General features: G+C 43.7%; 1 protein-coding gene across 3 annotated transcripts in view; it reads left to right on the top strand.

The window, feature by feature from the left end:
- The window catches only part of PRKDC (protein kinase, DNA-activated, catalytic subunit), a 186211-nt gene extending 174912 nt beyond the window's left edge, over window positions 1–11299 (top strand). Inside the window, exons 78-87 of one of the 3 annotated variants that reach the window (XM_017516404.2) lie at window positions 937–1004; window positions 2110–2330; window positions 2454–2546; window positions 5755–5844; window positions 6115–6186; window positions 6254–6455; window positions 6996–7184; window positions 7900–8039; window positions 10016–10221; window positions 10816–11299. In XM_017516404.2, the coding sequence (XP_017371893.1) occupies window positions 937–1004; window positions 2110–2330; window positions 2454–2546; window positions 5755–5844; window positions 6115–6186; window positions 6254–6455; window positions 6996–7184; window positions 7900–8039; window positions 10016–10220 (1280 nt within the window). In that variant the 3' untranslated portion in view covers window position 10221; window positions 10816–11299. Of the gene's footprint in view, window positions 1–936; window positions 1005–2109; window positions 2331–2453; window positions 2547–5754; window positions 5845–6114; window positions 6187–6253; window positions 6456–6995; window positions 7185–7899; window positions 8040–10015 lie in introns of all 3 variants that reach the window. The other 2 variants (XM_037734203.1, XM_017516405.2) reach the window with 2 other exon arrangements.
- The last annotated feature ends 1609 nt before the right edge of the window (window positions 11300–12908 follow it).

Below are 12908 nucleotides of genomic sequence, written 5' to 3'. Positions count from 1 at the left end.
TGGAATAGTGCCACTGGGATATGGACAGTTACCTCTTTTTTTAAAGAATTTTAAAATTCACCAAATTTTTCATCATTAAAAAATTCATGATTACTATGAGTACACATTACTAAATGTTTAATGAGGTTTTAGTTTTTATATTCCTGATCCTGACAAGTGTTCAGATTTTCGTTTGGTAATAATGGTAACCGGCGATCATAGATTTCCTCTGAACATATTCATGCTTTGCTCCTGAATTACTTTTCTTCAGAAACATAATACAGGTATAGATGCAGATTGCTTCCTGGGATGTGTACACAGTTCCACTTAAAGTGACAAGTTTTGTTTGTTTGTTTGTTTTTATATATTAATGATAAGTCACTTACCTGCAGGAAAAAAGATTGTGATATTAAGGATAGAGATGCACAGAAAATTGGCCAGAATTCAAGGCATGACTTTTCCAGAGGAAACCTGTGTACATTTCATTTTCTTTACCCCAAATTTGCCAGAGGAAAAAATGTTTTAATCTGGTTATTCATGTTCTCATTCCAGTGGGTATAAGAAAAAACATATTTGGAGAAACACTTTTCTTTGCTATTAATAATGACTGTGCGGTTGCATACAGTCCATTTCAAGAAAAACATTTAAACGTAAGCCTTGTCATGTGCAGCTTGACTTTCCTTGAGATATACAGTGTTTTAGTCAGTGTATTATTTTTTTCTATTTAGGATTTGTCCATGCTATTAAAATAGTGAGCTAACTTTCATTAATCAGTCAAGCTGAGAAATACCATTTTTTAATGTCCTCTAAATGAGAACTTACCTCTAAATGAGAACTTTCATTAAAAATTTTTATCATGTTAAATTGACTTTTTAAAAAGTAGATCAGGAGGCATGTTTTAAAATACAGGTGGTTGTCTAATAAGTTGTTCCTAAGCAAGGCTCTGGTTTGTTTTAGGTCAATATGACGGTAGGGGAAAGCCGTTGCCAGAGTACCATGTGCGAATCGCCGGTTTTGATGAGCGGGTAGGTGTGAAGGTGTGCAACCCAGTCCCCATCCTGGTGATTGTCCTTCAGATACGAGAATGATCTGTTTGCCTTTAGTAAAAAAGAGACAACGGCCCATGTTGATTTCAAATATATGGGGTTTACCATATTTACTGAATATGTGTGTGTGTGTGTGTGTGTGTGTGTGTGTTAAGAGCCTTACTCTGTGTGTGTGTTAAGAGCCTTACTCTGTGTGTGTGTGTGTGTGTGTGTGTGTGTGTGTGTGTGTGTGTGTGTGTGTTAAGAGCCTTACTCTGTCACCCAGGCTGGAGTACAGTGGCGCAATATCAGCTCATTGCCTCCACATCCTGGGTTCAGGAGAGTCTTCATGCCTCAACCTCCCAAGTAGCTGGGATTACAGGTGTGTGCCACCACACCTGGCTAATTTTTGTATTTTTATTAGAGACGGGTTTCACCACGTTGGCCAGTGGCCAGGCTGGTCTGGAACTCCTGCCTGCAAGTGATCTACCTGCCTCGGCCTCCCAAAATGTTGGGATTAACAGGCATGAGCCACCATGCCCAGCCCTGAATTTCTTTTTTCTTTTATATATATGTGTGTGTGTGTGTGTGTGTGTGTGTGTGTGTGTGTATTACTGCATTTTAGGTTCTGGGGTACATGTAAAGAACATTTCTTAATATAATGTCTCCAATGTTTGAACAGTAGTCCTATTTAAGATGTCATAAATTCAAAGAGTAAGCTGTGTGTGAGTGTCCACTATAATGGACATATACACACACACACACACACACACACACACACACACGTGTGTGTGTGTGTGTGTGTGTAGCATAGCTTACTGTAGAAAGTTTACGTGCTGGCTATTGCTGGTTGCTAAGGATATCCACATTCATATTTATGTGGTTATTAAGTATTTATAATCAGGAATATGACATTTCTGCAGGCACAGCAGTCAGGCACGTGCAGGTAGCAGAAATTAATTGCTGGGCTCGGTGCTGTGCTCCTCTCTGGCACTGTCTTTAGAGGGTGGCCCCTCAGAGGAATGCTTGCAGCCAGCCTGGCTTTTCCCTCTGAGTTTGACAAGCGGCTAGCCTGTGCCGTGAGGTGACATTCTGATTTTTGAAGGTGACAGTCATGGCGTCTATGAGAAGGCCCAAGCGCATCATCATCCGTGGCCACGATGAGACGGAGCACCCTTTCCTAGTGAAGGGTGGCGAGGACCTACGGCAGGACCAGCGCGTAGAGCAGCTCTTCCAGGTCATGAATGGGATTCTGGCCAGAGACTCTGCCTGCAGCCAGAGGGCCCTGCAGCTGAGGACCTACAGCGTGGTGCCCATGACCTCCAGGTAACTGCCAGGCTACTCCCAGCCAGGAGGGTGCTGCACGTTGCTTGGCGTCCACGGGACTGTTTTTCTAGTGAAGAAAGAGCAGTTTGGGTTTACTCGTTAACTTTTTATTCTCCCTTTCAGGTTAGGATTAATTGAGTGGCTTGAAAATACTGTTACCTTGAAGGACCTTCTTTTGAACACCATGTCACAAGAGGAGAAGGCGGCTTACCTGAGGTAAGGGCGGCCACACGCCCTGCTCCCCCAGCAGTCGCCTCCCCTCACTTCTCCAGTGGCAGGTCGGGGCCATGACAGGCGCGGTCGAGAGCCCACGCTGCCTGCCCCGAAGTCTGCTGGCTGGGTCAGTAAACCAAACGGAGTGCAGGCTGCTAACCAGTAGTTGCAGATATTTTACCATAATACAAAATATATATTAACTTTGGGGGGCGGGTGAAAAATTGTGGAAGGAAATAAATAATAATAAGATAAGCAGATAACGTAGTAAAACATTTTCTGTGGGCTAGGTACTGTTCTCAGTTTTTAAAGTGTATGAACTAATTCTCATCAACGACCTACAAGGTAAGTGTTATTATCACTTCTGTACAGATGAGTACCCTGAGGCCCAGAAAGGTCAAGTAACTTGTCCTGTGTCACCCAGCCTATAAAGTGGGGTAGCTGGGATTATTAGCAATTAATTCTAGGTTATGATATGGATGCTTTTTTATTTTTCTTTATCCTTTTCTCAGTTTTCCAAGTTTTCTACAATTAACTTATATTTTTTAACCAGAAGTTTTTTTATTTACCTTTTATTTATGTAAAGAAAAATAAGGGCCGGGCACGGTGGCTCATGCCTATAATCCTAGCACTTAGGGAGGCCAAGGCGGGTGGATCACGAGGTCAAGAGATCGAGGCCATCCTGGTCAACATGGTGAAACCCTGTCTCTACTAAAAATACAGAAAATTAGTGGGACATGGTGGCGCACGCCTGTAGTCCCAGCTACTCGGGGGAGGCTGAGGCAGGAGAATTGCTTGAACCCAGGAAGCGAAGGTTGCGGTGCCGAGATCGCGCCATTGCACTCCAGCCTGAGTAACAAGAATGAAACTCCATCTCAAAAAAAAAAAAAAGTGAAAAATAAGGACAACATGAGAAGCATTTTGAGTGTTGACAGGTTTTGATAACCAGAGTTGACAGGTTTTGGTGATGAGCTATGGGATGAAGGAAGACCACATGGTCAGAAACAGCTTCAGGGCTTCTTTCTCTTTTATGTCCTCTCATTCTTTCCTGAAAGTATTTAAATAGGCATTTGAGTATTTGCTTAGAATTGTTTCTACTTTCCCTGGAAGAAAGGGGAACTGATGACCGCTGCTTCCTGGAGTCTCACAAATTCCAGATCTGGTCCTGGCAGTGGAGATGCTGAGCAGGTGTTGCCTGTCTTATGGTACCTGCCTGCATTTGTGGGACAGGGTGGTAGCATGGAACTGCACAAGGTGAACATAGGTACTGGAAGAGCCGAAAGCGCCTTTTCAGATATGGAATTATGCAAATAACTTCCGACTGCCTTTTTACAGGGCACTTCCGATACTCATTATTAAAATACTTGGTATTTTTTTCTTAATTCAGCATGTTTCAGTTTTATGACCTAAGAATTTTCATCTCAGTTTAGGAGGAGAGAATTTTAAGATGGACTGGACTACTTATGAAATTAACTTCTGTGGCAACTCAGAAAAGATTTCACCTGAAGTGATTGAATTGCTAAGTCACATGTGAAACTGTTCTGTCTTTAGACTTTATTGGGAAAACTTGTTAAAGCTATCCACACAAAAGTACCTAAACATATCCATATCACATTGTTTCCCACTGCCCAGGAACCACCTTTTTTCTAGGAAACATTGAAAACAGCTTTTCAATTCACTTTAAGCATCCATTGTCATTTAAGAAAATACTTTTGGCTGGGCGCAGTGGCTCACACCTATAATCCCAGCACTTTGGGAGGCCAAGCAGGGTGATCAAGAGATCAAGACCATCCTGGTCAACATGGTGAAACCCCGTCTCTACAAAAACAAAAAAAATTAACTGGGCATGGTGGCGCATGCCTGTAGTCCCAGCTACTTGGGAGGCTGAGGCAGGAGAATTGCTTGAACCGAGGAGGCGGAAGTTGCAGTGAGCCAAGATCACGCGATTGCATTTCAGCCTCCGTAAAAAAAAAAAAAAAAAAAGAAAGAAAGAAAATAATTTTTCATAGGAGTGCAGAAGGCTTATTGGAGGAAAAAGAAAAAAAATTTTCTCATACTTACTATGGTTTGTGTGTCTATCTACATATTGGAAATGTGAAGAAAGATGTGGCACTGGCTGGGTATGGTGGCTCATGCCTACAATCTCAGCACTTTGGGAGGCTGAGGTGGGCTGATCACCCGAGGTCAGGAATTTGAGACCAGTTTGGCCAACATAGTGAAATTCGGTCTCTACTGAAAATACAAAAGTTAGCTGGGCGTGGTGGCAGGCGCCTACAATCCCAGCTGCTTAGGAGGCGTGAGGCTTGAGAATTGCTTAAACCTAGGAGGTGGAGGTTGCAGTAAGCTGATATCACTTCACTGCAATCCAACTTGAACAACAGAGTAAGACTCTGTCTCCAAAAGAAAAGAAAAAGATGTGGCAGTGGTCTAAATAAGGATAAAAACAGACATAATCCATCATCAGCAAAACTGCACGGGTTTGTTTGTTTGTTTTGAGATGGAGTCTCACTTTATCATCAGCCTGGAATGCAGTGGTGTGATCTCGGCTCACTGCAACCTCCAGCTCCCAGATTCAAGCAATTCTGCCTCAGGCTCCCAAGTAGTTGGGACTACAGGCGCGTGCCACCACGCAGGCTAATTTTTTATATTTTTAGTAGAGGGTTTCATCAAATTAGCCAGGATGGTGTCTATCTCCTGACCTTGTGATCTGCCCGCCTTGGCCTCCCAAAGTGCTTGGATTACAGGCGTGAGCACCATGCCCGGCCTGTGTGGGCTTTTTGGCTGTGGTAGTGACACGGTCTGATGTGTCCTGCGGCTTCCAGCAGCCACCTGTGGTGCTGTTGCCCTCTTGCTATGCTTCTTTCTAGGTCAGAGTTTCAGAATTGCATGTCTGCTTAATAACTAGTTATGTTTAGTTCATCTTATTGTCTATATGAAGTGGGAAATTTATTGGATCTGATGGTTTTGTACCTAAATTTTTCATAGGAAATAGCTTGGAGTTCTTTAGGAATAATTAAGAATGAATAATGGTATACTGAAATCCAAGATCCAGAGTAATACGGGTTCAGTGTTAATATTGAATATGATTAAAAGTCATATTTTTTCCTGCCTCTTCACTATTTTTCAGTGAATTCTTGATGAGCTTTGCCTTTGAAATCACATAATGCTAAAATCTTCCTAATTCCAATTTATTTCTCTTCTCACTCATTAGTGATCCCAAGTCACCACCATGTGAATATAGAGACTGGCTGACAAAAATGTCAGGAAAACATGATGTTGGAGCTTACATGCTAATGTATAAGTAAGTTTGGTTTTGATTTTCATTTGTTTTATTTATGTATTTTTATTTAAGGGCACTAATCTGCCATTTTTTTCTTTTTATTTGTGTATTAGTTATTTCATTCTTCAAGTTGCATGTTTTCTTTCGATTCCTAGAAAGCTTTGCCTCAGAGAGATCATTAAGATCTAGTTATTTGATATTTGAGTCTCAATATAAAAAATAGTTTTAAAATTTAAATTTCAAGTCACGAGAAAATTTTTCTAATTAGATGTTTCTATTATTAAATCATAGGGGAGCCAATCGTACTGAAACAGTCACGTCTTTTAGAAAACGAGAAAGTAAAGTGCCTGCTGATCTCTTAAAGTAAGTACCCTTCTGCCCTCACCCTTAGCGGGGTCACAGCAGCTGCACAGCCGTGTCTCTCTTGCAGGCGGGCCTTCGTGAGGATGAGTACAAGCCCCGAGGCCTTCCTGGCTCTCCGCTCCCACTTCGCCAGCTCTCACGCTCTAATATGCATCAGCCACTGGATCCTCGGCATCGGAGACAGACACCTGAACAACTTTATGGTGGCCATGGAGACCGGCGGCATGATCGGGATAGACTTTGGTCATGCGTTTGGATCTGCTACGCAGGTGCGCTCGCCATGCTCTCATGGTCCTGGGCTAGGCAAGTCATAGGACTTTCAACACCCTCCAGAAATAGACTGTTTTTAAAGAAAAACAACACGTTAGGTTGGTTTTCTCATGGCCATTGAATGCAGAAAGGGATAATCCCTGCGTTCAGCCTCGTTCAGACAGGTCACAGAAGTCATGGTGATCAGTGACATCATCAGAGCTAGGAGTAGAATGTGTTCCCAGATCAAAGAAAGACTCTAAGGAAGTTTTATGAAGCCCCATAATAAAAATGTCTTGTACAAAATGTGATACAGATCCTTTCTCTGGTCAATCTCTGAATGTTTTGAATCATCCTCAATCTCTGTGGCTTTCTATCCTGCGCATGTGGGTTTGGCAGTGAGGTGGTTGCTGTGGAGCACAAGAACTCACATCTATGTGTCTGATTTCAAGTGTACTGTTACTAAATGTGAACAGTAACTGTGAGAGGATGCTGTTTGTGCTCCGTACTTTGAGAGTTCCAGCTTACATATTCTGCTGCGTGCTTTTTTTCTTGTTTAGTTTCTGCCGGTTCCCGAGTTGATGCCTTTTCGGCTAACTCGCCAGTTTATCAATCTGATGTTACCAATGAAAGAAATGGGCCTTATGTACAGTGTCATGGTACACGTGCTCCGGGCCTTCCGCTCAGACCCTGGCCTGCTCACCAACACCATGGATGTGTTTGTCAAGGATCCCTCCTTTGACTGGAAAGTAGGTTTTGTTTCATGTGCACTTTTCACTTTTGTGACAGTGTCCCCATGATCAAACTGCTGTCTCCCGTGCATGATAGAAATGCATTCAGTTGTGTTGATGAAAATATTTACATTGTTTTGTACAGCATATCTCAAAGTTAGTATTTAGCATTGTCTGGCATGGAAACCAGTTAAGATTGCTGGCTCACACCTGCAATCCCAAAACTTTGGGAGGCAGAGGCAGGAGGATCACCTGAGGTCAGGAGGTGGAGACCTGCCTGGCCAATGTGGTGAAAGCCCGTGTCTACTAAAAATGCAGAAATTAGCTGGGTGCACACCTATAATCCCAGCAACTTGAAAAGCTGAGGCAGGAGAATGGCTTGAAACCAGGAGGCAGAGGTTGCAGTGAACCAAGATCACGCGACTGCACCCCAGCCTGGGCGACAAAAGAGAGACTCTGCCTCAAAAAAGAAAGGAAAAGGAAAAAAAAAAAAAAACAGTTAAGAGGCAAAAACTTTATTTGGAAAAATAAGCGCCCCATTGAAGCCCCTCTTCTTGTGATGTGTGCACTGTGCAGTCCATATGAACAGCTTTGTAGCTGTGGACAGGAAAGCAAGGCTGCTCCTGGTTATAGATGTTTGTTTGCGTTAAGATCATTACTAGATTTAATCTGTTTGAACATGAGTGTATGTACCATTATAATAAGCAGGGAAAATCATATTCTTTTCTTTTAGAATTTTGAACAAAAAATGCTGAAAAAAGGAGGATCATGGATTCAAGAAATAAACGTTACTGAAAAAAATTGGTATCCCCGACAGAAAATATGTTACGCTAAGAGAAAGTTAGCAGGTGCCAATCCAGCAGTCATTACTTGGTAAGATTTTTATATGTGGAAAAAACTAACGGACTACCAACATGCCACTGTTTCTCGAAGAACCAACATATGTACAAAGTGCTGAGCACTTGATATTCTGTTAGCATGACTTCTCTCCTGTCAGTGAGGAGCAAAGCCATGCTTAGAGAGGCTGACTTCTCCAGAGCCAGAGCGAGGCCTGCAACGTGACCCCTGCACTGTCTTCAGGCACACTCAGTCCCTGGAACAGTGGTGCCAATAGAAGAAACAGAAGGTGCACTCCCAGACAGTTGTCATAATACTGTTACATACATGATGAGACTTAGGTTTTAAATTTGCTTTTGTACTTTTTAGAGCATTTGACCCTGATGGACATAGTACCTAGGTGGGAAAAGCATGGTGTGGGCTTGTTAGATGAGAATCCAGTTTGGTTTGGCTTTTGGGTTAGCTTTAAAATTCTTGTTGAGGTCTAAAGCAAATAGAAATTTGTGGAGATGATTCATAGGAAGGAAAAAAGTTGGACTTTAGAATTAAGTAATAGTAAGTGGCAATCTATTGTCAACTTATTTTTGACAAGGGTGCCAAGACTATTCAGTGACCTTTCCAACAAATAGCGCAGGCAAAACAGTGAAGTTGGGTTTCTATTTCACACCATATGCAAAAATTAATTCAAAGTGGATCAAAGAGCTAAATGTCAAAACTATAAAACACTTAGAAAAAGGAGTAAATTGGCCAGGTGTGGTGGATCACTTGAGGTCAAGAGGTCGAGACCACTCTGGCCATCATGGTGAAACCCCATCTCTACTAAAAACACAAAAATGAGCCGGGCATGGTGGCGCACGCCTGTAATCCCAGCTAGTAGGGAGGCTGAGGCAGGAGAATCACTTAAACCCAGGGAGGTGGAGGTTGCAGTGAGCCGAGATTGTGCCACTGCACTCCAGCCTGGGCAACAGAGCAAGACCCTGTCTCAAAAAAAAAAAAAAAAGGTCAAAAGACTTGAACTGACATTTCTCTAATGAAAATATACAAATGGCCAATAGGCACATCAAAAAATGCTCAACATCACTAGTCATCAGGGAAATCCAAGTGAAATACTGCTATACAACGGTTAGGATGGCTTTTGTTTGTTAATTTTTATTTTATTTATTTATTGGTTTTGAGTCGAAGTCTTGCTGTGTCACCCAGGATGTAGTGCAATGGCATGATCTCAGCACACTGCAACCTCTACCTTCTGGGTTCAAACAATTCTCCTGTCTCAGTCTCCCAAGTAGCTGGGATTACAGGTGCATGCTACCATGCCTGGCTAATTTTTGTATTTTTAGTAGAGATGGGGTTTCACCATGTTGGCCAGGCTGGTCTCAAACTCTTGACCTCAGGTGACCCACCCACCTTGGCCTCCCAGAGTGCTGGGAGCCACCGCGCCTGGCCAGGTGGCTATAATTTTAAAATGGGGCTGGATGCAAAGGCTCACACCTGTAATCCCAAGCACCTGGGAGGCCAAGACAGGAGGATTGCTAGAGCCCAGGAGTTCAAGTTTAGCCTGGGCAACATAGCAAGACCCTGTCTCTACCAAAAATTATTAAAACTTTTCCAAATTTTTTTAAAAAAGGAATCTTAAAGTGTTGAGGTTGTAGAGAAGGTCGACTCCTCAAACTCTGCTGGTGGGAATGGAAAAGGGTGCGGCTGCTGTGGGAAAGTGGCAGTTCTTCACAAAGTGAGACATAGAGTTACCATTGGACCCAGCAGTGCCGCTGCTAGGTGAATCCTAGGAATTCATCCATGAGAAGTGAGGCTGTACCTTCACACAGAAACTTGAACAGCATAATTCATGTTCTGTTTTCCTATAAATCCAGTCTTTGACTGCAAGGTTATAAGGCACAAAAAATACTCTGTGATTGATAAGGTAGGGAATGGGTTTATATGTTCACTGGGAATATAAACAACAAAGGAAAGTAACACATGGTTGGTGTATTTGTGTTTGTTCCATCTTTTTCCAGTGATGAGCTGCTTCTGGGCCACGAGAAGGCACCTGCCTTCAGAGACTATGTGGCTGTGGCACGAGGAAGCAAAGATCACAACGTTCGTGCCCGAGAACCAGAGCGTGGGCTTTCAGAAGAGACTCAAGTGAAGTGCTTGATGGACCAGGCAACAGACCCCAACATCCTTGGCAGAACCTGGGAAGGATGGGAGCCCTGGATGTGAGGTCTGTGGGAGTCTGCACATATAAAGCGTTACATTGCTTAAAGAATCTCCTATACTTTCATTGGCAGCAGTCCCTGAGCTGATTTTCCTGAAGCACTATAAGAGAAGAAATCTCTTTTTGTGCTACAGTTTTGTAGCATGAGTTTAAACAAGATTATGATGAGTAAATGTATATGGGTTAAATCAAAGATAAGGTTACAGTAACATCAAAGATTAGGTGAGGGTTATAGAAAGATATATATCCAGGCTTACCAAAGTATTAAGTCAAGAATGTAGTATCTGATCAGCTTTCAGAGCATTTACAAGTGCTGAAAGTTAGTGAAACAGCTTTATGCATAAACGGAGGAAACATGGGGAAGCCTCGGAATGCCCTACTGGTTCTGGCACATTGAAAGCACACCCAGAAGGCTTCATCACCAAGATTTGGGGAGAGTAAAGGTAACAGTATAGTTGATGTAACATTGTAGTAGCAGTGTAGGAACAATAAGAACAATAGGTAAAGCTATACTTATGGCTTATTATATTTAGAAATGACTGCATTTGATATTTTAGGATATTTTTCTAGGTTTTTTCCTTTCATTTTACTCTCTTCTAGTTTTGACATTTTATGATAGATTTGCTGTCTAGAAGGGAACGTCTTTGTTTAGGAGGGTAAAAACTTTGTTCTTAGCATTCACTTTTGCTATTCCGATCTACAACTGGAAGATACATAAAAGTGCGTTGTATTGCAAATTTGGGATAACTTCAGAAATCCCAAGGTTGGTGTTAGGGAGAGCCCTAAGCATTTCAGATCCAGGAGAATGAAAGAAATCCCTATTTGAAATGAGTTCCTCATTTGGATAAAAGAAAGCATGCATTCTGGCACAACAAGATCAAATTATGAAGTCCAAAAGTGGCTGCTCCTTCCATGTGCTGTCCATGTCCCTCCTCCAGGCCTGTACTCCTGAACTCGTTTCTGATTGGCTTTTAGCTTTTCGTTGTTGTTGTTTTTTCCTTCTAACACTTGTATTTGGAAACCCTTCTGTGATTTTGAGAAGTAATAATCTTGAGTGTTTAATAAAGTTTTTTTCCAAAAGTAATGTGTATCTCTTTTCTGTAGTTTCAAGAGCAAAATATTCACCTTACAAACTAGTTCATTCTATTACTTGCCTAGTTTATTTTGATAAATGCAGGTTAGGCACATCATGGCATTTAAAATAAACATCTATGGCCAAGCACGTTGGCTCACGCCTGTAATCCAAGCGCTTTGGAAGGCCAAGCGGGAGGATTGCTTGAATTCCTTGAGCCCAGGAGTTAAAGACCAACGGGAGCAACATAGATCCCATGTCTGTTTTCAAACATAAAATAACAAATTTATCTTCTCAACAGATGACACCCATTGAACCAATAGGGCTCACGCTCGCCCTAGAGGGTTCAGCCCGGCCGCGCCAGGCCAGACAGCCTCCCAAGACAGTTCTTGCAGCGAACCTCCTACTGTGTGTGTGTGTGTCTGTGTGGCGTTTGTGTGTGTGTGATATGTGACTGTGGGGTGTGTGGTGTGGTTGTGTGATGTGTGTGGCAGGGGTGATTGTGTGTGATGTGTGTGTGATGGGGTGTGAGGTGTGATTGTGCATTTATAGGGTGTGTGTGGTGTGGTTACGTGATTGTGGTGTGGTTGTGTGTGTGATGGGGTATGTGTGGCGTGGTTGTGTTTGTGTGATAGGGTGTGTGGTGTGATTGTGATGGGGTGTGTGGTGTGTGATGCCGGTATGGTATGTGACAGGGTGTGTGGTTTGGCTGTGTTGTGTGGTGTATGATGGAGTGCGTGGTGTGGTTGTGTGTGGAATGTGTGGTGTGTGATGGAGTGTCTGTGTTGTGGCTTGTGTGATGGGATGTGTGTATTGTGGTTGTGTCATGGTGTGTGATGGGATGTGTGGTATGGTTGTGTGTTGTGTGTAATGGGGTGTGTGGTGTGTGATGGAGTGTACGTGTTGTGTGTGTGTGATGGGATGTGTGTGGTATGGTTGGATGTGGTCGTGTGTGGTGTGTGATGGAGTGTGTGTGTTGTGATGGGGTGTGTGGTGTGGTTGTGTGTGTAATGGGGTGTGTGGTGTGTGTGTAATGGGGTGTGTGTGGTGTATGGTGTGTGATGGTGTGTGGTGTGATGGTGTGTGAGGTTGTGTGGTGTGGGATGTGATGGGGTATGTGTTGTGTGATGGACTGTGTTGTGGAGTGTGTGGTGTGGTTGTGTGATGGAGCGTGTGTGGTGTGGTTGTGTATGTGGTGTGTGTCCCTCTCCCCTCCTGCTGCCTGCTCTGGGCCTGGACCCTGCTGCTCTGCAGCGTTGGAAACGTTGTCCTCCAGGCCGGGAGCTGGACCCGACGCCTCCCTTCCCCTAGAGTGCAGAGCGGCCGTGCAACGCCTTCTCCACCCCCGCAGCCCGCGCCGACCCCGAGAGACCCCAGGACCGCGCGCGCTCAGGCACCCTTCTCACCATCCAGGGCGTGGCGGACACCTGCAGGCTCCAGAGACCCAGCAGCCCTGACGACCGCGCAGCACCCAGTCCGTCTGGCCGTCGCTGGGGAAACTGCGTCCCCGTCAGGTCCCGGGCGCCGTCTCCGGGTCGCTGGGGTTTTATTCTGTTTTCCCAAAACAAGAGGGGAGTGGGTCCAGGGCTCACAGCCAGGCGCTGCGCCCTGAGGCTCGGAC

The sequence above is a fragment of the Cebus imitator genome, unplaced genomic scaffold (assembly GCF_001604975.1).
Source record: "Cebus imitator isolate Cc_AM_T3 unplaced genomic scaffold, Cebus_imitator-1.0 Scaffold584, whole genome shotgun sequence".
Classification (NCBI taxonomy): Eukaryota; Metazoa; Chordata; class Mammalia; order Primates; family Cebidae; genus Cebus; species Cebus imitator.
This window is presented reverse-complemented; position numbering and strand designations above follow the sequence as displayed.